This window comes from Brachyistius frenatus, unplaced genomic scaffold (genome assembly GCF_029030835.1).
Source record: "Brachyistius frenatus isolate BFR_SWC_R1_liver_20210118 unplaced genomic scaffold, ASM2903083v1 Contig_13, whole genome shotgun sequence".
In the NCBI taxonomy this organism is placed as follows: Eukaryota; Metazoa; Chordata; class Actinopteri; family Embiotocidae; genus Brachyistius; species Brachyistius frenatus.
In genome coordinates, this window is record NW_027210612.1 from 4,352,686 (window position 1) to 4,374,977 (window position 22,292).

Below are 22,292 nucleotides of genomic sequence, written 5' to 3' on the forward strand. Positions count from 1 at the left end.
AAACTATCTTGGTGAGACATTAGCGGAGATGTTTAGTATCTGATCACTGAATGCTGCTTTAGAGCGACTGAATCTTAGGCAACGACCTCACCTTCAGCCTCAGAACAGGAAACTAAACTTTCTGCAGCCTCCTTAGCAACCTGTTTAGTTTCAGACTGTGTTTAATGTTCTGAATTGAGGCAGGTGAAGGTGAGTAATGCCAAGTTTCAGAACTCAAGCATCTTTGTTTTTCTTCTATCTATCGTCCTGTCTGCTGCTCTCTATCTCTCTGTTTTTGTTGATTTCTTATTTGGGTGTATGGTGGTCACAGCATGGGAATCGTCCTCCTCACTTGTGTCTGTGGCTTCACTCTTATCCCTCTCATCTTGTCCCTCTTTTTTGCCTCCTCTGAAATGTTTCTTTTTCGTCCTGCAGGTTCTTGGTCAGCTTCATGGTGGATGCCCGCGGTGGTTCCATGAGAGGCAGCCGCCACAACGGCATGCGCATCATCATCCCCCCCAGGAAGTGCACGGCGCCCACACGCATTACTTGCCGCCTTGCCAAGAGGCACAAGCTGGCCTACCCCCCACCTATGGTGGAAGGAGAGGGGCTGGTCAGCCGGCTGGTGGAGGTCGGACCAGCTGGAGCTCAGTTCCTCGGGTAAGTGTTTAGCGGGCCAGGGGAACAATCAAAGGGGGAATTTTTCTAATATGTACTTAAAATATAACCACTGTGTTGTGTTTTCTCTTTAAGTCCTGTGATTGTGGAGATCCCTCATTTCGGTTCGATGCGGGGAAAAGAGAGGGAGCTGATCGTGTTGAGGAGTGACAATGGTGACACGTGGAAAGAGCACCAGTCCGACAGCAGACTAGAAGACCTCACCGACCTGCTCACTGGAATGGATGAAGGTAAAGGGAAGGTTATTCAGTGTTGGCCAACATTTACCCACAATAGCTAGTGCAAGCACAGTTTTTCTGCCTGCAAAGAGTCAGTGGATGAAGGTGAGCTGAACCATTTAGGAAAACCTACACTACATAACCCGGGGCTATACGTCAGCTGGTGACCTAGAAAATCTCATTTTCTCTCTAGTAGCATGTTTTTCCTTTTTTTTTTGGTCAAGCTGTTAATCCATTTTTTTATAATGACACTGACCAAAAGTCAGAATTTGTATTTAGTGACTTATTAGAAAAGAGACGGCAGTCATTAAATGTTGCTGCGAATCACATTAACGAAAATAATATTTCCTGTCACAGAGCTGGACAGTCCTGCTGAGTTAGAGAAGAAGCGCATTTGCCGCATCGTCACCAGGGATTTTCCGCAGTATTTTGCTGTGGTGTCGCGGATCAAGCAGGAGTCGAACCACATGGGTCCTGACGGGGGCCTACTGTCCAGCAGCACTGTGCCCATGGTCCAGGCCTCATTCCCGCAGGGGGCGCTCACCAAGAGGATCCGTGTTGGCCTGCAGGTACAGGAGGACTGCTTGGATCAGCTCAGATTTATTCCGTTGCACGTCTTGACTTTTTCTTCTTTGCAGATACTGTCCACTGATTTATTATTTATTTATACCTTGACCTATTTTCTGTTGAATATTTGATTCCGTCTGACGTTCCTGGAACCTTTTTGATTTGATAGAATATTGAGGAGAGCTCTGACTGAGCATTTCTCAAAGTTGAATCAACATCGTCTTCATCGGTTGTCCGTCTCCGTCCTCCTATGTTTCTGTTCAGGCCCAGCCTGTGCCAGACGACATGGCGAGGGCGATCCTCGGCAACAGAGCCACCTTCAGCCCCATCGTCACCGTAGAGCCCAGGAGGAGGAAGTTCCACAAGCCCATCACAATGACGATCCCTGTCCCACCTAGATCGGCAGAAGGCCATCCCAGCGGCCACCGCGGTGACGCTGCACCGTGCCTGCGTCTGCTCTGCAGCATCACAGGTGAGTAGAGCTGTCGATAACTGGAGCATGACTACTGTAGCATTGCCAAACGGCCTCTGCAGGACTATCTTTGAGTTCCAAGTTATGTAATAAAAATAGTTAAACGGTCATTCCGTCCTTGGATTTGTCACACCAGACATGGGTGTTCATCCATTTGTTATACACGAGTCATAACTGTGGTCACATCAGGTATACTTTGATGTCAAAACCTGCCAGTCGATAGTGGGGAGATGAAAAACTGAGAAGATAAAGGATGGGATTATGAAAACTAAAACACTGTCCAAGCTGGGAAGGCAGTGAGCTCATTTTTATTTATTTTTTGGCCTCTGTTTCATATAGGAGGGACGTCTCCTGCGCAGTGGGAAGACATCACAGGAACCACACCGCTGTCCTTTGTAACTGACTGTGTCTCCTTCACCACAAATGTGTCGGCCAGGTGACACACACACACACACATTGTATATAATGACATTTTTCTAAATACATGAAGAATTATCTGTTGATTCTTAAAGCAAATTACAAAAGTGTGACTGTAGCAGGAAAATATGTGATAAATGGGTAATTTAGTGCTATAACACAACTTAAAAAAAAAAATAGTTTCTCAAATCTCATAATTTTTCTGTTTCCGTCTTTTATATCATAGTTTTTTTTTGTTTTGTTTGACTTTTGTTCGTATAAAATTTGAAGACGTCACCTGGAAATTCGTTCATATTTTCTATAGATTTAACAATAATCGATTAATTTAAAGAAAAGACAGATTATAAAATAAAAAGGTGTAATAAAATGAAAGATATTTTTTCAGAAACCTATAGGTAATTGACCTAAAATTGTCAGCTTATTTCGGCACCTTCTCAACCTTTTTGGTTCACTGTTGTGTCCTTATAGTCATGTCTTGTTTATCTTATTCTCCTTGGAGATTATGCAGAATAACAGTTACCTGTAGCTATTACTATAAATGGAGTGCATGATGGTCTGTCGTAGAGATGGAATAATTATTCAATCAAGAGAAAATCAGTCAGCCAATATTTTCCTGATAACTATTGGCTGACTAAAAAGTGGTACAAAGTCACATTAATCATATATTGTTGAGGCTAAACTGACCTCACTGAGTGAACTTCTTGGTTACAGCACGCAAAGTCATGAACTCTCATCCTAACCAGATTTGAATCATGTGCCGAGTGTACAGCCTGATATTAACAGAGCACCCTTTGGTACTCTGTAATTAGATTTCTACACTGCTGTCATGTGTCTCCTTCAGAGAAATAACTCAGCTTGTTTGATTTATTACTCATGATGGTTGCTTACACTACGGAGTTGTTGTTATCCCTCTCTCCTCCCCCGCTTCTACCCTCGGACCTGTCCTCCTCAGGTTCTGGCTCGCAGACTGTCACCAGATTCCTGAGACGGTGAGTCTAGCGTCTCAGTTATACCGGGAGCTGATCTGCGTGCCATACCTGGCCAAGTTTGTGGTGTTCGCCAAGATGAATGACATCATTGAGGCTCGGTTGCGCTGCTTCTGCATGACGGACGACAAGGTGGACAAAACCCTGGAGCAGCAGGAAAACTTCGAGGAAGTGGCCCGGAGCAAAGATATTGAGGTGTGGTCGAGTTCGTAAAGACATGCAAATACTCAACTGCAACAATAGAGTCTAATAAGGAACAAATATAAATCCAATATGTATCCATGCAATGCAATATCAATTTCATCAACCTCTGCTAACCTCCTATCTCTGCTGTGATAATATATTTTTGGTCAATGGACTTCTGCAGGTTCTCGAGGGCAAGCCTATCCACGTGGATTGCTATGGCAACTTGTCCCCTCTCACCAAAAGTGGGCAGCAGTTGGTTTTTAACTTCTACTCCTTCAAAGAAAACCGACTTCCTTTCAACGTAAAGGTATTCATGTCTTCTTCCTATCACTCTCTCTGTCTGCTAGCATTTACGAAGTATGCTATTCACAGTTGTCTCCTTTCTAAAATAAATCATGCCAGAAAGCCTCTTCCTCTCCGTTAATAAAGGTTTCTTTTGAAGTGACTGATGCATTGTCCACAGTGCAGGAAATTTAAAATGGTGTTGTGTCATGCTTCAGAATGAAATGAAATTTCATTTGATTCTGAAGCATGACACAACACCATTTTAAATTTGTGACTGTTAGGACATACACACTGTAACTTGTTGTTTTTCTCCAGGTCTTTGACATGCAGGCTCACAAATGAAAGCCGTTTTACCTTGACGCATCTTAACATCGATTTAAAATAATGGCATAGATCCTTCAGGAATTTTCAATCGTGCAATCGCAATAGATAACGCAGGATTACGCAATCTCCGTAATATTTGCAGTAGCTTACAATTTTGGCTTAACTTTTTTTTAAACTTTTTTTACCTGCATTTTTACCACAAAAAAAACTAATTTAAAACTCTGCAAAATACATTGCGATTTTTTTTTTTTTTTAGAAAAACTACTGCAAAATGGAGCATTTTTGATTGCAATAATCACAAGAAAAATCCTGGAGAGTCTGTGTCTTTTTTTTTTTTTTTTTTAACATTTTACACTTTGAGGTGAGGTTTAGCTTGTGATGCAGTGTTTTTGCTGTCCTCTCCAGATCCGAGATATGGGCCAGGAGCCATGTGGACGCCTCTCCTTCCTAAGAGAGCCTAAATCCACAAAGGGCCTTCCGCAGACTGCCATATGCAATTTGAATATCACACTGCCAACCCACAAGAAGGTAGGATCACCAGTGTTTGAACTGTTCATCCTTTTAAGCCATATCATATCATCTACATGTAAATAAAGTGGACAGACAGGAAGCAATGTTGTCCTGGCATCAAGAGAAGCCATTGAAGCTCATTCGGTCCAGAACGGACTGCCTGCTGCTTGTGTCTTTCATTAATGTTAAAGCCTGTGCCAGTCATAAGACCCCACAATGTACACATGCAGCCACACATGCACTTTGTGCTTTCGTTGTATTGCCTGGCTTACTGTGGGTACATAAGAACTTTGCAGAAAAACAATGCATTTGTTTGTTTGTTGTGGTGTTGATTGATCACAAGAAACTGTAATTATTTTTGCTTTTTTTATGTTGCTGTTTATTTTTTATTAATCCCATAGATTATTTCTGATGCCTTTTGTTGTTTTTGCTGCTCCATTTTCATCCCCTGAATTTTCTTTTCGCCTCCCCGCTCACTATAACTTCCCTGCTCTCCATTGTGTCATCTCTCTCCTCTCCTGCGATGCATCTTGGAAATACCACAGGATATGGAGTCTGATCCTGATGATGAGGTAAACAGATTCTTCATCATCACATGGAGCTGCTTCTTCTTAGTCGTCCTTTTTGTTGGCTTTTACAGCAGACGCTGTAGTAAATATGCGTGTTGCAAATATTTTGTCCCTGTACAGTCCCTGGGAGTGTGGAAGATGCTTCTGACTGCATGTTTTTTTACACAGCTACGTCTTTGCTAAAGTGACCCCATGTAGTGCATGAATGGAAATGGCAATTGCTTTAATCAGCAAGGATTTCTTTACTGTTGTCTCCATCCCAAGTCCAGTGGAGCCAGTTGCTGTGCCACATTTCAGCTTGTTTTTCATCTCTATCTTCCTTTCCTACATGTTCAACAGGACTCCATCGTTACTATTAACTCATAGGGACTATTGTATCTTTGGTCAGATACAGGTGTAACTCTAACTCTTAATCATTTGTCCGCTTCGTCAATGTTTTGTTGTATTTGGGGTTTCCCTTGTTCTTCACCCTTGTCCTCGGCTTGTGTGAAACAAGAACAATAACTCTCTCAGCTGCATGCCTAAACATCTATAGGAGAGTTGAATTAAAGGGAGTTGAGGCTGTTTTTATGTCAAAGAATTTATATTATACATAGTGACCATGTGTCATTAATGCTTCTCAACTGGCCTCAGAATCCACATTTTTGCTTCGTCACTGAGTTGTGACACAAATTATACAAGATTTTTAAGCCTCTCAATTTATCACTCAAAAAAACAGGCCAGTAATATACAATTACAATTACATGCACTGTTAAAAAAAATTAAATATGCAAACAAAAAGTGCAACAAAAATGAGACTTTGGCTGAAAACCCAATGAAATAAAAGGGCTGACTTTTCTTGAATTAAAGGCATACTGTATGTGCTTTTCAAACTAATTTAACTCTAAATCGAACTCTAAGTAAGTTAGCAATAAAAAACACAGATATGTCTTGAATTAAACAAAAAGTCAGATCTAAACCTAATTTACCCCAGCCCTGTGTACAAATTCTCTAATGAGAGCTAACTGCTAACGTTAGTCTTGGTCGATACTGTCATGACTCTGCTACAAGTGGCAACCAACCGTGACATCACCCATGGGTTTGTTAACTACCTCAAGTTCGGTATTTGGCTATGTCTTAGCCAGAAGTGACCATATTTGGACGAGCTGGGGGAGAAGAGAATCACGAATCTGACTTGATCTGATTGCGAACCAGAGGACTCTACGCCCCGCACACCGAGAGCGAAAAACTGACTGCACCACAGGCCTGTCAATCAAACAGACACGCCCCTAAAAATACAGCTTTTTGAGGCCTAATATCGAATTAATGAGGCAATTATTTTCAGACGGACCACCAGAAAACTAAGGAGGAGTGACATGAGCGAATGACACCACAATCATTTTTGGAAAAAGTTTATTGATTTTGTATTTCATGAAATAAGTTGAATTTGAATCAGTGTAGCCAGAGCTTCTTCGGAGCCAACCCCTAGTGGCCCCCGGTGGTATTGCACTTTAAGAGACTTCCGCACTGGCCGCACTTTTGAGACCCGGAAAGTAAGTCCACTTTTATATACAGTCTATGTTACGCTATTAGTAAACAGATACCGCACACGCACTGCGTCATGGAAATGTATGTCCTTCAAAAGTGTAGAAGCTGAAATTCTGTAGACTTCACAACAAATGTTAGACTTTTTTTGCCCTCAACTATTCTTTTTTCACGCAAACATCCGTGACCCACACACAATGGCCCAACCAGTTGAGAACCACTGTTCTACTTCATTAAATTAACCCACTCGCTACACAGTGTTTACATGAAACAACGTGACACCCAGGTCGGTGACAACATTTTCCAAGAAGTATTCCAACAATAATCATATACAGTGTGATGATGGTACAGTTAAGGTTAGGCAAACAACTTGGTGAAGGGTTGCAAAAGATTGTAGTCACAGTTTTAAAAAACAGCGTTATTTGTCTGAGAGCAACACAAACTCCAGCCACTAGCACAAAAGATGGACACACCACTCATAATCAAAGGGTCAAATAATTTGTTTAATATACCATAAACAACTGGAAGCTGGATTTTGCTCGAGTTGACCACTTACTGGAATAGGCCATCCAGACAAGGCACATATTATTTGTAGTTTTTTTTTAATTTCAATGACATTGAGACATGTAGCGAGTGAAGAGACGCAGGGAAAAAGTCCATCTCTGTCCAGAATGGACACTAATGTACATCCGCATTGCCTCGTTGTCCCAGTACTAGCAGCATGTACTGATGGACTAAAAACAGGACAATATCCATGAACAATATCCGTCTTAATTAATACTAATATTTCAACCTAATTTTGATCGGTTAAACCACATTTCACCATCTTTTTATGTTAAAGCATCTTTTGTTCTTTTTTGTTTGTTTCAGACTGAAAAGCCCGAACGACGTCATACCTTTGCCTCCTTAGCTTTGCGTAAGCGCTACAGCTATTTGACCGACCCAGCAGCGAGTGAGTTTCCCAATTTTTACTTACATGAAATTTTTAATTGATGATGATTTTAGATATTTATGCAATTTTAATTCGTTTTAGCGTCAAATGTCCCATTATATAGTCTACACATTTCGTTCATAGTATAGAAAGAGATCTACCTGACAAAACATGTTCATCAATCATTTATTCCTACAACCTGACACATACTCTTCTATCATCTGTCATTCGTCAAACATTTGCATGGTTTACTCTGTGTTACGCTTTGCTTACCCACCCCATGTTGAAAAAAATGTCTCCCTGTTTCAACTGTTATGTTTTTTTTACATTTGTGGAAACACTGGGAATCAATGTCTGTTTGTTCATTTTTCATTTGAACAAAAATTGTTTTAATTCATGCTGAATAAAAATATTCTTTTGAATTGTTCTCAATCTGTTAGTGGCCATTTCACTCTTTTATTGGCTTTATGATTGTGTGCGGCTGTGTATATTAATGTGTAACGGGTTGCACTTTACATTAACTTGACTTTCCCCAACAGTGATATTATGTTAGACCAAGATTTTTGCATTTTTGCCCTTTACAAAACATGGCATACCCTACTATGCAATGATTATGTTATTTTAGTAGCAGTTTTCATGCTGCACTTTGATTTATAAGGACACAGAAAACCTGAGGGACTGTTTTTGCTTTGTTTTAATATACACACATTGCCCATCCAAGTCTTTTTTTTAAATGTTGTGAACAATTATTTAATCAGATTTAAAATATGTTCACAAGTGTTGATAAAACTTCAAACTTATACCTTAAATTGCAGGGCATGAATGATTAATTCACTTGTACCTTTTTGTAAAGTGCAACCTCATATTTTATTTTAAGTCATGACCAAACAATCAAGGTGATATTTTTACAATGATATACACTTGTGGGGTCCTCTGGCATTGAAAATGTACCAAATGAAAGGACAAACACATTTTGTCAAACATGTACAGTAAAAGGCACTGTTGCAAGTAGGCAAATAGATAAGCACATCAAAAGTCAATGGAATTGTACTTTTTGGTTATCATTTCATTGTTGTCACCTCTACTACATGTTGAGCATTTTTGTTCATATCCACTCTTCATTCTGTATCGAGTGTATTTTGTCATTAGTCATCATCACTGGTCATATGAGCTCACAATTCATGTGTAAAATTTTGCTTTGCTGCTGTGAATAATGCCCTTTCTGACTGACTCAAATTTCTCTTTCTGGTTTTTATGTTTTATTTCAAATTATTTTCTGTTACCTTTTGTGTTTGCTTTTTTGTTGCTTTTGGTTTTAAATTATTGTTGAAGAAACAACTGATCGAAGCTCGCCGAGAACACAGCCTTCTAGCTACCCTCACAAACCTGTCTTTTCAACGAGATCTTATCAGGCGTGGCCGCCTGTTCCTGTCGCCGTCCCTGGCCAAGCCAAGTCTGGGTTTGGCTCCCTCTCCAGTTCGTCATCCAACACGCCCTCTGCTTCTCCATTAAAGTCTGTCTGGTCCATCAACTCAGCCTCCCCCATCAAGACCAACATCCCTGGATCACCTGCGTCCTCTGTAAAGTCAGTTAGTGACATGGCCTCTCCCATCCGGTCTTACAGAACCATTTCCTCTCCAATAAAAACGGTTGTCCAGCAAGCACAGTACCCTGTTCAGGTCACCCCCAGTCCCCTTGCTTCACCAGGGAAAAGTGCCCCAGACCCTTTATCTATGAAAGGACTGGCGGCATTGTCTGCTAGGACCTCCCCTATAACTGTCTCTGGAGGAGGAAACGCTCTTCTTGAGAGAACATCCATGAGCATGACTCCACCAACCTCTCCCAAATCCTCTCTAAATATGTTCAGTTCCCCACTGCCATACAAGACCATAATGGGAGCCTCTAGTGGCACAACATCCTCCTCACCTATAAAAACAGTCCCTGGTCTCTCCTCTGTGCGTTCCTTTGCCTCAGATGCCACTGGCCCTGCAAGAATCCTGTTCTCCTCTCTTTCATCACCACTTAAATCCAACACCTCTCCAAGTGCTGCAGCTCTAATCAATGGAACTGTGTCCCCAACACAGTACCGCTCTTCATCACCGACATCTCTTCTCACCAGCAGTCTGCAAGAGAGAATACAAGCAACCACTAATGCTGCAACTACAAGCGTCAATGCAGCCTTTGATGAGGTTGAAAAAACATTCAATTCTTGCTCTGCTGGCTATGGCACCCTGAAGTCCATGTCGTCTTCTGCATCCTCCTCGTATCAGTCCATTAGATCATCAGCCTCTAATTCTCTTTACCCCTCTCTAAGATCCCCGCCTAATGCCACCACTGCTGCCACATCCAGTACAATGACTGTTCCAGTGTACTCTGTTATTAATGTGCTGCCAGATCCCCAGTTTAAAAAGTTACCTGAGGTGTCAAAATCAGCTGCTGCTCTTCTGTCCCCAAGGAAGATTGTGCCCACAGAGGTGAATGCTCAGATGCAGTCTTCCTTTGCAAGAACTCTCTCCCCTATCAAAGCTCCTCTTTTTTCTGCTGGCCTCAAATCCAACACCACAACACCGCTGTCATCCAGCCAAGAAATTCTGAAGGATGTAGCCGATATGAAGGAGGACTTGATTAGAATGTCGGCTATTTTGCAGACAGACCCAAATTCCACAGCCAATAAAGGATTTCAGTCTGATTCCCCCAAAGAGGCTAAGATGGAGGACGAGGAACCATATCGGATTGTGGAAAAAGTAAAGCAAGACTTGGTCAAAGTGAGCGAAATTCTCACTAAAGATGCTGTGAAGGATGGTAGGGTTTCCACGTCTAGGGGTTCATTGGATGACATACATTTCTCAAAAGTACAAGTCGAGCAGCCACCAAGCAACTGGAGTTATCCACCAAGATATGAGACGGTGGTTCCTCAAGCCAAATCAAAAACGATACCTGATCGAGATTTCAATCTCTCCAAAGTGGTTGACTACCTGGCTAATGATGTGGGCAGCAGCTCTTTCTCCAAAATGCATGACTCAAAGCTTAAACCAGATGAGGGCAAAAGAGAAGGAGAAGGCAAGGAGAAGCAGAAACGTGTCCTAAAACCCACTATAGCAGTGCAGGAGCATAAACTCAAAATGCCACCAACAAACATGCGCTCTTCACCTTCAGACAAAGAGATCAGTAAAATAGCAGATGCGCTTTTTGGAGCAGACACTGTGCTCGAATCTCCTGATGATATCTCACATGAACAGGATAAAAGTCCTCTCTCAGACAGTGGCTTTGAGACCAGGAGTGAAAGGACACCCTCTGCTCCTCAAAGTGCAGAAGGCATGGGTCCCAAGGCCCTTTTTCAGGATATCCCAGTTCCACCGGTGATCACCGAGACTAGGACTGAGGTTGTCCATGTCATCAGGAGCTATGAGTCCCCAGAGGATACCAAACAACTCGCAATGGAAGATACACATCCTGTCAGATATATTGATTCAGATCCTAAAGTGTATCAGAGTCAAATCCCATCTAGTCCAGACCAGAATAAATGCTATTCAATAAAGGTCAGCCCTGATGAAGATCCAATGGGAAAAGGGATGAGGGTAAAGGAGGAAACTCACATCACTACCACCACCAGGATGGTGTACCACAAACCACCTGGCAAAGAAGCTGCTTCGGAGAGGTGTGAGGAAACTATGTCCGTACATGACATAATGAAGGCTTTTCAGTCAGGCAAAGACCCTTCTCGAGAGCTGGCTGGACTGTTTGAACACAAGTCAACCAACGAGGAAGCATCACAAAGAGTCCTCGAGAACATCAACTCTAAACCTAAGGTTGAAAGGATAATTGAGGTTCACATTGAAAAAGGCAACAAAACAGAACCCACGGAGGTCATCATCAGAGAGACAAAAAACCATGCAGAGAAGGAAATGTATTACTACCCAGGCAGTAGACAAGAAGAGGAGGAGCCTGAGGAGTCTCTTCCAGTGTACCTTGACTCCCCCAGAGTTAACACACCCATGTCGCAGGAGGAAGACAGTCGCCCTAGTTCAGCCCAGCTCATGGCAGATGACTCCTACAAAACACTAAAGCTACTTAGCCAACAATCTGTAGAGTACAATGAGGACGAATCATCAGAGCTTAGGGGAGAATCCTACAATTTTGCAGAGAAAATGTTACTCTCTGACAAATTTGATCAGTCTCATTCTGATACGGAGGAATATCTGAGGGATAGGTCTCGCTTCCACTCACCAGACAGAAGCAGTCACAGTGAGGGTAGATCAGTTGGGCCAAGGACAGAGTATGTCTTCAGGTCATCTAGAAATGTCTTTGACAAATCTGGACGAATGGCCAATGTTGATGATAACTTTGACAAACTCACACTTTTGCAGTATTCTTCTGAGCCTGGTAGCCCAAAACAGTCAGTTTGGATGCGTGTGACGGATGACACACAAAACAAGGACAGACAACAGCTTATGTATGAGGACAGAGTGGACAGGACTGTAAAAGAGGCAGAGGAAAAACTAAGTGAAGTATCTCAGTTTTTTCGTGATAAAACAGAACAGCTCAATGATGAGCTCTCATCTCCGGAAAAGAAATCTCGCAGGCCAGACTTCAGAGAATCACGATCTGGGCCCAGTTCTACACACAGCAGTCCAGAGAGATCAGCGTATAGGAACGGGGGTAGTGGGGAAGAGTGGAGCCGAGAAAGGCTAAGAGACAGGTTCAGCTCAAGTGACAGGAAATGTGCCAGTTTACCCAGCAGTCCCGAAAGGAGAGTATTGCTACAGTACAGTGATTCAGACCCAAGAAAACAAGGAGATGGTAAATCACAGGGAAGCACAGGTGAAAAACCTTTACAAATGTCTTCCTCCAAAGTCAGTGCAGTCAGGCTAAAGTTTGAGCAAGAGGCTCAAAGGCAAGATAGGAGTTCTCAGGGTGGCCAAAATTCAAATCCTCCTATCAGGAAACTCCAGGAAAGTAAGCTTCCTGTGTATCAGGTGTTTGCCGGTTCAACTATTCCAAAAACACCAGACAGTCCGGGAAACCAGAGGAGATGTCTGGAGACTGAATCAAATAAATTCTCACCCAAGCATGAGAGCAGTGGAAAAGATCAGGAGGAGAAAAAGTTATTCAAAACATGGGAGAGCCAAGGGTATGGGAACTATAAACCCCAGTCTCCAAAGCTATCTCATTCTTTAATCCATGATTCTATGAAAGATTGCAATAACAGCGATTCCCAAAGACAAGAAACGACTAAGAAAATAATCTACACAGAATTTGTTGTCCGAGAAAGTCCAAATAGCAACGATGGTCTAAAAAAAAACTCGGAATCGCAAATTCCTGTAAGAAAGCCGTCTAATTTCTCAGAAAATTCCAAATCCAGCTCTTTAAAATTAGATGCATCTGTTGAGCAACATGAGAGGGCAGGATCTCAAATACCTACTTTTGCTAGAAATCGTTTACACAGTAGCTCTGAATCCAACAAATCTACTCGTGGATCATCAGTAGGAAAATCCACAGACTCATCAGAGGGTAGCCTGTCCAGTGTAGTGTGTAACGGTGTTGATAGTGACCAAGAACAGTATTTGGATCAAGTAACTCCTGTAATTGTCACTGAGGGTTTCAAAGATATTAAACCCTTACCTGTGTATGTGAGCATCCAAGTAGGGAAGCAGTATGAGAAAGAAACCGCCTCTGGGCAGCTGGGAACATACAAAAAGATAGTAAGCCATGAGAGTAGGACAGTGCATGAGACTAGGGGTGCATTTTACTCTGTCAAACAAAAGCCATCTCCTCAAGGAAGTCCAGAAGATGACACTCTAGAACAAGTGACTTTCATGGACAGCTCTGGGAAAAGCCCTGTTACCCCCGAGACCCCCAGCTCAGAGGAAGTGAGTCTGACCTCCAGAACACCAGACTCTGTGATAGGCTTCATGCCTGGCATGCCAAGTCCTATCCCAGAGGAGTCTGAGGAGGAAGAAGGGAAGACCTTCACCTACAAGGAGCCCTCAAAGGAAAAATCTAACCCTGCTTCCCCAGAGAATCACAGTAAAAAACAGGATGGAGAGAGACATAAGTCAAAGGACAAAAGAGTGGCTTACATAGAGTTTCCACCTCCTCCTCCTTTAGAGGCAGAGCAGTCCGACCCTGAGAAAAAGGGTTCATGTGCTTCTTCTGAAGCAGAGACAGAAATGATAGAGGTGAACCTACAAGAGGAGCATGATAGGCACCTCTTGGCTGAGCCAATCATCAGGGTCCAGCCTCCATCTCCAATCCCCCCTGGAGCTGATAACAGCGACTCTAGTGATGATGAGTCTGTCTTCCATCCCATCCCTATCAAAAAGTACACCTTCAAAATGAAAGAGGAGGAAGAGAAACATCCCCAACAAAGGTCAGAGAAAAATGGAAATAATAAGGAGTCTGAGAACAATGTTGATGTAAAGGCTGAGGATGTTGACTTGGATCAAAACGGGAATGACCAGTCAATTACTGACTGCTCCATAGCAACCACGGCTGAGTTCTCCCATGACACGGATGCAACTGAAATAGACTCTTTAGATGGGTACGACCTCCAGGATGAGGATGACGGACTGAGTGAGGACCCTAAAACATCTAGTCTGTCTAATGACGGAAAAACAACTGACCGCTCATTTAGTCAGTCTAAGCTTGAAGTAATAGAGGAGGAGAAATGTGAGGAAGGGGGGGATAATGGAAAGACTAAAACCAGCACATCTTCAGCGAAAAGTAGTGGAGATGAAAAGGATTATACCCTCGAAGGAAGGCATCCAGATAGGCTGGGCTTTGGCGAAAACTACTTTGGCTACCAACTTGAAGAGGAGCTGAATTCAACCTTTAAAACTGTTGCCACAAAGGGTCTGGACTTTGACCCATGGTCCACAAAAGGGGTTGATAACGACGGGGTTTTTGAGTCCAAAACAAAAGATGAGGACCCCAAGCCCTTTGGTTTATCGGTGGAGGACAAATCGCAGGCTACAACACCTGACACAACCCCTGCTCGAACACCAACTGATGAGAGCACACCGACTAGTGAGCCTAACCCCTTCCCTTTCCACGAAGGGAAGATGTTTGAGATGACCCGCAGTGGTGCTATTGACATGAGCAAGCGGGACTTTGTTGAAGAGAGGCTTCAGTTTTTCCAGATTGGTGAGCATTCCTCTGACCCTAAAACAGGGGAAAAGGGGCGAGGGGGCAAGATCCCGGGGGTTCTTTCCTCTCAGTCAAAAACAGGGGAGAGGGCCACAGTAGATGGGAAGGTGAATGTTATAGACACTACCATAGACAGCAGCACTACACCAACAACACCAGCAGCAACTACAGCAAAATGCAGCCCTGCACAGCCTGGCAGTGACACTGGCTATGCTGGTACTGATGCCCCCGCCTGCGAAGCCATAGCTGAGACCGCCTCCTCGTGCACAATCACAGCCTCTAAGGTTGATTCTAAATTACGCACTCCTATTAAGATGGGTATCGCCGCCTCGATAACTGTGAAAAAAGACTCAGGGGATCTCACCGATTGTAAAGCTGAGATGTCAGAGGGTCAGATGTTGCCAGAATACATTAGTATAGAGAGTCAGTGCACAGAGAACCAGTCTAGCAGCCACACTGAGCCCAGGTTAGAAAGAAGAGATTACCCTTCTGAAAACTGCAACAACAACAATAACCTTGAGTCCTCCAGTGTTCAGGCCAACTACATTCAGTGTGGTAGTGTGGTGTTTAATTTACAGTCCTCATCTGAGCCCACCCTTCAGAAAGCAAGCAGGATAGAAACACTGTTCTGCAGGGAGTTAGAGGAGAGAGTGGATGTACACAGCAGCAGTCAAGTGCAGGAGCAGAAAAACGAAACAGTTAAGAAAAATGAAGTGAAGCAGCCCAAGTCAAGACTTCCAGTTAAAGCATCAGGGTGGTCATTTCACACGCAGGGAACAGCCATAGGCAAACAGAAGCCCAAACAAGCAGTGAAGGTTGAGGTCAAGAAAAGAAGAGAGCCAGCCATAGCCAAAGTAGAGCCCAGGTCTAGGATACCAATCAAGGATGTTAAGAAGAGCAGCCCTGCTGCCACAGGCAGCTCACTTGTTTCAGTTCGGGTTTCCTCACAGCCAATGAGGACATTGGACACAGGGAGAGCAGCCATTCAGTTGCCCTCAAGGCTACCACTAAAGGACAGTCATCAGGTCAGCAATGTCACGAGTGAGGGAGCATGTAGACAGGACAGACAGGAGAACCCTAGTGAACTTTGTAAGCGCACCATCGAATACTTTAAAGGCATTAGCGGGGAGACGCTAAAGTTGGTGGACCGCCTGTCAGACGAGGAGAAAAAGACGCAGACAGAGCAGTCGGAGGAAGACAGCACCTCCCGGAGCACCTCTCTGTCGGACGCCTCCCAGCCTTCCCAGCCCTCCCAGCCCTCCCGCTCATCCAGGTCTGGTAGAGGTTCGAGGGCTGAGGCCGGGGCCGCGTCCGTAAGGGCAAAGGTGGCGACGACGGACAGGGCCTCCGGCAGTGAGAGGAGCAGGAGGAGTAGGCGGACTGGTGGGAAGGAGGGCAGTCAGGGACTCACAGGGTCTCGAACGCCTCCCATCGCGGAGATCAAGCCTAGTTTGTAAAACTTTCACACTATGTTTAAAATACATCTTATATATTTATATATTTCACTTTTAGTTGCATGACATCGTTGTGATCGTTTTATGGATTGAATGGAATGCCTGTGGCGTGTTTACATATTCTCTTCAGAACAGTAGCTGTCATTTAAATTTATTTTTTTGTCATTGATGTACTGTGTACTGTATTGTCCGTGTTGCAAGATTCTCTTTCCTCTGTTCCCCTCCTTCAACCCTGTTTAACTTCTGTATAATAGAGTGAGCATGCCAGTAGTAGTGACTGGTCACTGGCACAACCAGTCCCTTGTTTGACAACTCCCTGGTCTGTCTGTCTGTCTTTCCGTGCAGGGTGGTTACTGAGATATTGTGGTAGTTTGTTCTTACAGAATTTCCATGCAATTGTCATTTAAACTAACTAGTAATGGCAGAGAAAACACACAAAAGCGTTTCCGCATGTTGACATTTTAGATTCTAACATAGATCTAGATTTGTAGAACTACGATGAGTCATGTTATGCTTTGTTTTGTGTGGTTCTCATGACAGTTACTGCCTGCCTAGAGGATACATACCACAAACAGTCACAGGGCACCACTTACTCTTTGTATATATTTAAGTTGGCCATAATGTCTTCAGTATGAAATATCCTTTTCTTGCCATCTTGGGGAAGTAATCAATCTAAGCTTTAAGAGTGACATGCTAACCATTGTAATATGAATATTTTTCTACACAACTATAATTATTGTGGTTAATTCTGAATAATAAGTGGCCAGAAAAGGAAAATTATACACATTTATTTTCACATCTTTACATTAGTGTAAAGGGGAAGAAGAATGTGAATGGTATTAATGAATCATTGTCCTCTATCTTCCCAGGTCCCCAAAGTCCTTGTGAGCGAACAGACCTGCGAATGGCCATCGTTGCTGATCATCTGGGGCTCAGTTGGACTGGTGAGGATTGCACTGCATTGCTCTATTTCTTTCTCTCAGTACCCTCCCACCTAATTTTCTGGACAGGCCCGATCAGTCTCAGCCCCTATTATTTGCTGCCATCTTCAGGCTAACTGACTGTCACTATATGCTGTTCTAATGTAGACTTGAAAGGAGAACTTAAAGATGACGTAAAATGAACAAAGAGGAAAGAGTTGAAATTTAAATATAGTGATGAGGCATAAGCTGTTTTATTAATAACAATACATTTATAATTGTTACATTAACATTGTATTTGATACCCTATTATTTGTGTGCTCACACTAAAAATATAACGAAGGACACTACAGAGTATTTGAGTTGCTATTTGTGTACCATCACAGAGCTGGCTCGGGAGATGAACTTCAAAGTGGATGAGATCAACCACATCAGCCTAGACAACCCCAACTCTCTGACAGCACAGAGCTTCATGCTTCTTAAGAAATGGGTCAGTCGGGAAGGGAAAAACGCCACAAGTAAGACTATTTTCATATCTGAAGATTGTATTCTTTGTCTGCTTTTCTTTTCTCTTTCTTTTTCGTTCTCATTCTTTTTAAGATTTCCTACTCTTGATTTAAGGTGAAAAGTTCATCACCTTCAGAGGATTCATTTTCGAATGCTTTTCACGCTCAACAATCTGGACAAGATACTTAAATTTAGGAGTAAACTATAATTTGTACTGATTAGTTTAACATTGCAATCCCTTTTGCTCAAATCTAAAAACCTTACTTCATCGAGACTCTATTAAAGTTTCCATCTTCTTTCCACAGCGGATGCCTTAACCGCAGTGCTGACCAAAGTCAATCGGATGGATATTGTGACTTTACTGGAGGGCCCAATATTTGACTATGGTAACATTTCAGGCACGAGATGTTTTGCCGATGATAACGCTGTTTTCCGGGATCAGGCTGATGGTAAAGTTTAGCTCTGTCTAGCTGACCTCTTACCTCTCCCTGCTACCTTTTTTGTTGTGCCAATGCATGATGTCCGAGTGCAAATCTCTAGATTAGTTTATTTACAGTCAGATTTGGACTTTGTTTAGACAACTGGGTCCTACTGTATCCCCAAAGAAATTCTTAATGTGCTTCTACTATATATTTGCCACAACAATAATTACGGTAATCTACTTTACATTTCAAATCCTCATTCTTTTTAATTAAAATTAAAACTTTTTAAGAACATTTTCATTGATTTTAATCAACATTTTTATTTAAATCAGGTCATGCTCAGGGTGAATACTCCCCTACAATCCACCATGGTGTATCCAGTTGTCACAAATGAGCAATATTCACTGTTAAAGTCCCATTCTAAGTGCATGCTGCATACTACCTACTGCTTTAAATGTTTTTCAATTATGTCTGACCTGAGTAGAAATGATATAACCCTGTAGAGTTTGATTTCCTCTGTTGATTTAGTTTAGCTCTCCTAGTTCTCCTCCAGTTCCTCTGAGCCTTCCTTGGATAGATGAGAGAATCTCTTCCTCTGTGAAGCCAAACTGCCTCCTCCTGTTCCTCCTGCCTCCCATCACCTCCCCAACAGCAGTATCCACTGCTGATAACAGCACATAACAACTCTTAACAAATTAAGAGTCATATGTTGCTCACATCTACATGTGTCCGCTCCCTATCCATCCATTTTATTCATTGATTGTCATGTTGTGCAAGCATGTTTCTTTTTTCTACTTTCTTCATTTCACTTTTTGTTTCTTTTTGTTTCTTCTCTTCATGCATCGTCCCTTTTCCATAGTTTGCATAATTATCCCCTTAACTCCCAGAAGCACTGAAGCAGCTTTCATCCGCCAGACATCCTGTCCCCTCTATCTAGCATCCACCCTGACACCCCCACCCTCTCCCCTCACACTTCCTGCAGCACTAAACTGCCAACCCTTCTCCCCACGCCGCTCCCCCAGCTATGAGTCCTCCATTTCGCTCAAAGACTTGGCACCTTTGGCACCATTTCAACCACCGCAGTTGAACTTCCTCTCCTCGCTTTCCCTGCACCCCATCCCTCGGTGCCCCCCCGATGACCCTCGTCAGTCCCCTACCTTCCCCTACTCGCCCCACCTGTCCTCCCCGATCCCCCTCATCACTTCACCTTTACCTTCACCTACTCCCAACTCTCCGTCACCTATTCCCTTCTTGGCTCCATCCATCCCGACTTCTCCCACATCTGCCCCAGCTTTCCCCACTCTCCCAACTACCACTCCAAACCATTCAGAAGCAGAACCATTCCCCTCCTCTCTCACATCATCCGGATCTACCGCTGACTTGTCTTGTCAACCTGCTGCCCCCTTCAAACCTGAAACCACACGCACCAACCAAGCCCCTAATCCATCTGACCGCATCCCCTCCTCGACTCTAGGCACGGCCTCGCCTTCCATTCCCGCCTCTCCAAGCAAAGAGTCTTTAGCGGCCCTGCTGGCCTCCTCCTCCCGCCCTGTCTCCCCCCTCTCTTTGTGTGCTCTCCCTCCCGTCTCCCCCACAGGGTCCCGTTGCCCGAGTCCCACTCCTCCTTCCCCTCCTCTCCGCTCCCTGTCGCCCTGTCCTGCTTGCCAGTGTACTCGTGTGCCCTTAGCCAATCCACCTCCAACTCAAACTCACATCGACCCTTCCACAATGGAAATATTCATCTAGCGTGCTCTGCGCTGTGTTTCGCTCCTTCTCCTCGACTCTTCCTTCTCACAACTCTCATCTGTCATCTATCTCATGTGAACATGTAACAGAACACCCCGGTAAATATTAAAATGACATTCCATCCCACACTAGGAGTTGTGTGGCCTTATGTCACTAATGTGTCCCATTTTCAGTCTTAACTCATAAAACTGGTGAATTAACACTTTCTCAAAATCAGAACAACCGATAAACATGACAAAAAATTTGCCTTTATGATCTATATTATATTATATATTAATTATTTTCTGTGGAATATGGCATTTTCAAACATTCAAAAAAAAAATTATGATTACATTTTACTGCATATTTGTTATTGGTTTGCCGTTACACAGTAGCTGTTGACAATCGATCATCGCAGCTAGTGGTTGTCTGGATACATGCTTTACACTTGAGCCTCTGTGCCATTGTCCATGTCATATGGTGTATTTGTTAGGGTTTGTGTGTCTTTTGGGGTGTTATATTCTTTTGTGGCATGCTTCGCTGTGTGTATGTCTCTACATTTGTCATCCTGTCACCTGCAGATTATCAGAGCATTCTAGCGGAGCTGCAGTCCCCCGCCGCACTGCACTCTGACCCACACTTCCTGGAGCCCGAACTCCCCGTCACCCCCAACCCTTCCCTTTCCCAACACCAACCGCATCATTACCCAGAACCAGACACCCCTTTGCTGTCCGACACCCAGCCTCAAGCCCTGCCCTGGAGCCCGGAGATAGAACCCACTAGCAGAGAGCCCGACAGCCCTCCTAGGAGCCCCCCCAGACCCTGTGAGCTCGCCCTGTCTGTCCCCGTCTTTGAACTCCCCGATCCTGTTCCTTCCAAGGTCAGAAAGCCTCACATCGCTCTGAACGACCAACTGCTTCTGAGTGAGGAGGAGGACAGGTCTTTTCAAGAAATGGAGCCGACCCACAAGCCCAGGTCGCAGACCTTCCCCGCGATGTGCGAATTGGACATTGACATGGCATACTCCACATCTTCCCCTTCACTGTCATCAGTCTCATCGATAACCCCTTCATCGCCTGACAGAGCACACATGGGAGATGGAGGAGTGGAGATGGGAGCCCTCAACGGGGTACAAGGGGATCTAGGTTTGAAAGGAGGTGAAAAGGAAGTGACAGAAGAAATAGAGAAGGTTGTTGAAATGGTTGCAGCAGAGTTAGCTGAGGGAAACGGATTAGTGGAAACGTGGGTGGAGCAGGATTTGATTAAAAATGTAGAAAGAAAATGTGAGATGATAACAAAGGATAGGTGTAGGTTGGCAGAAGAAAGGGACATTTTGGTGGAGCAGACGATCGGGTCTGCAGGGGGAGAGAAAGCTGTGATAAATGAGCAGCATGATTTTATTCAGGATGGGAATAAGGGTGCAGCCTGTGAGGTTGAAGAGGTGAAAGAGTTACAGGAAATGTCTGAAGAGCAGATTAGTCTGACAGAATTTGGGCATGAAGTGGAAAAAGGTTGTACTGTAGTCGAAGCAGAGACCGTCAAAGAGGGTATTGAGGAAACACCTGACGTTCAAAAACCTGAAGTAGACGGTGAGGAAAGGGTTTTCCAGTGTGACAGAAGAGATGACACAGATGGAGAACTGCAGTTAAAGGATGAAGGGTTGTGTGGCAGTGAAAGAGATATTTGCGGGACATCAGAAGGAGAGCTGGCAGCTGCTGAACAGACTGTATCTGACCTCTCACCTCAAGCCTGGGTTGAGGCACTTGGGGAACTTCAGCCCAGTGAGTCTGGATCCAATGAGGAAGAGGAGGAGGGAGACAAAGAACCCACAGAAGAGCCTTTAGGATCTCTGTTGGAGGAGGTGAAGAAAGAAGAAGGCTCAGAGGAGGAGGAGGAGGAGGACGGAGAGATGACCGGGTCCAGGGCTCAGGAGATTCCTGATCAGGCTGAACTGGCAGAAAAAGACATCTGTTCACTTTCAGGTTGGCAGAGTGATTCATCCAGCGTCAACGTGGAGCCGCCAACGCCGGGCCGCAGTGTCAGCTCAGACCTGCTTGACAGGCGGGAAAGGTAAAAGTGTTACACAATCATAATGTCCAAACAGAATCCCTTAAAAATATTAACCCTCCCAGAATTGTTTTCAACCTGAAGTTGAAATCAACTGCTGTTACGGTGCATCTTTTTAGAAACCTTCTCAGATGATGTGTTTTAACAGCTCTTGTTATTATCGTGATACTAGGAAAACTAATTCGGTGTTTCTTACTCGACAGCCAAGAGAACTCCAGTGATTCCATCACATCCTCGTCTCGGGGCGAATCAGGGAGGTCCCGACAGAACGGCGACAACTCAAAGCACTCACCTCAGGGCGGCTCATCAGAATCATCAAATGGCAGGAAGGAGGAGGGAGCCCTCGTGTCAGAGAAAAAAGTCCAGGTAATACTACATGGATTAATAAAAAGATCCTAAACGGTA

The 22,292-nt window shown here is 43.8% G+C and overlaps 1 protein-coding gene across 12 annotated transcripts in view; it reads left to right on the forward strand.

Moving 5' to 3' along the window:
• Positions 1-22,292, forward strand: part of ank3a (ankyrin 3a) — a 98,334-nt gene that overhangs the window by 70,404 nt on the left and 5,638 nt on the right. For 10 of the 12 annotated variants that reach the window (XM_069692868.1, XM_069692869.1, XM_069692872.1 and 7 more), the window contains 16 exons: positions 415-639; positions 733-887; positions 1,233-1,444; positions 1,707-1,914; positions 2,254-2,350; positions 3,284-3,512; positions 3,685-3,810; positions 4,518-4,640; positions 5,168-5,194; positions 7,586-7,667; positions 8,979-16,241; positions 17,116-17,190; positions 17,553-17,684; positions 17,979-18,122; positions 20,402-21,890; positions 22,091-22,253. In XM_069692868.1, coding sequence (XP_069548969.1) covers positions 415-639; positions 733-887; positions 1,233-1,444; positions 1,707-1,914; positions 2,254-2,350; positions 3,284-3,512; positions 3,685-3,810; positions 4,518-4,640; positions 5,168-5,194; positions 7,586-7,667; positions 8,979-16,241; positions 17,116-17,190; positions 17,553-17,684; positions 17,979-18,122; positions 20,402-21,890; positions 22,091-22,253 — 10,750 coding nt within the window. The remainder of the gene's footprint in view (positions 1-414; positions 640-732; positions 888-1,232; positions 1,445-1,706; positions 1,915-2,253; positions 2,351-3,283; positions 3,513-3,684; positions 3,811-4,517; positions 4,641-5,167; positions 5,195-7,585; positions 7,668-8,978; positions 16,242-17,115; positions 17,191-17,552; positions 17,685-17,978; positions 18,123-20,401; positions 21,891-22,090; positions 22,254-22,292) is intronic. The other 2 variants (XM_069692874.1, XM_069692875.1) reach the window with 1 other exon arrangement.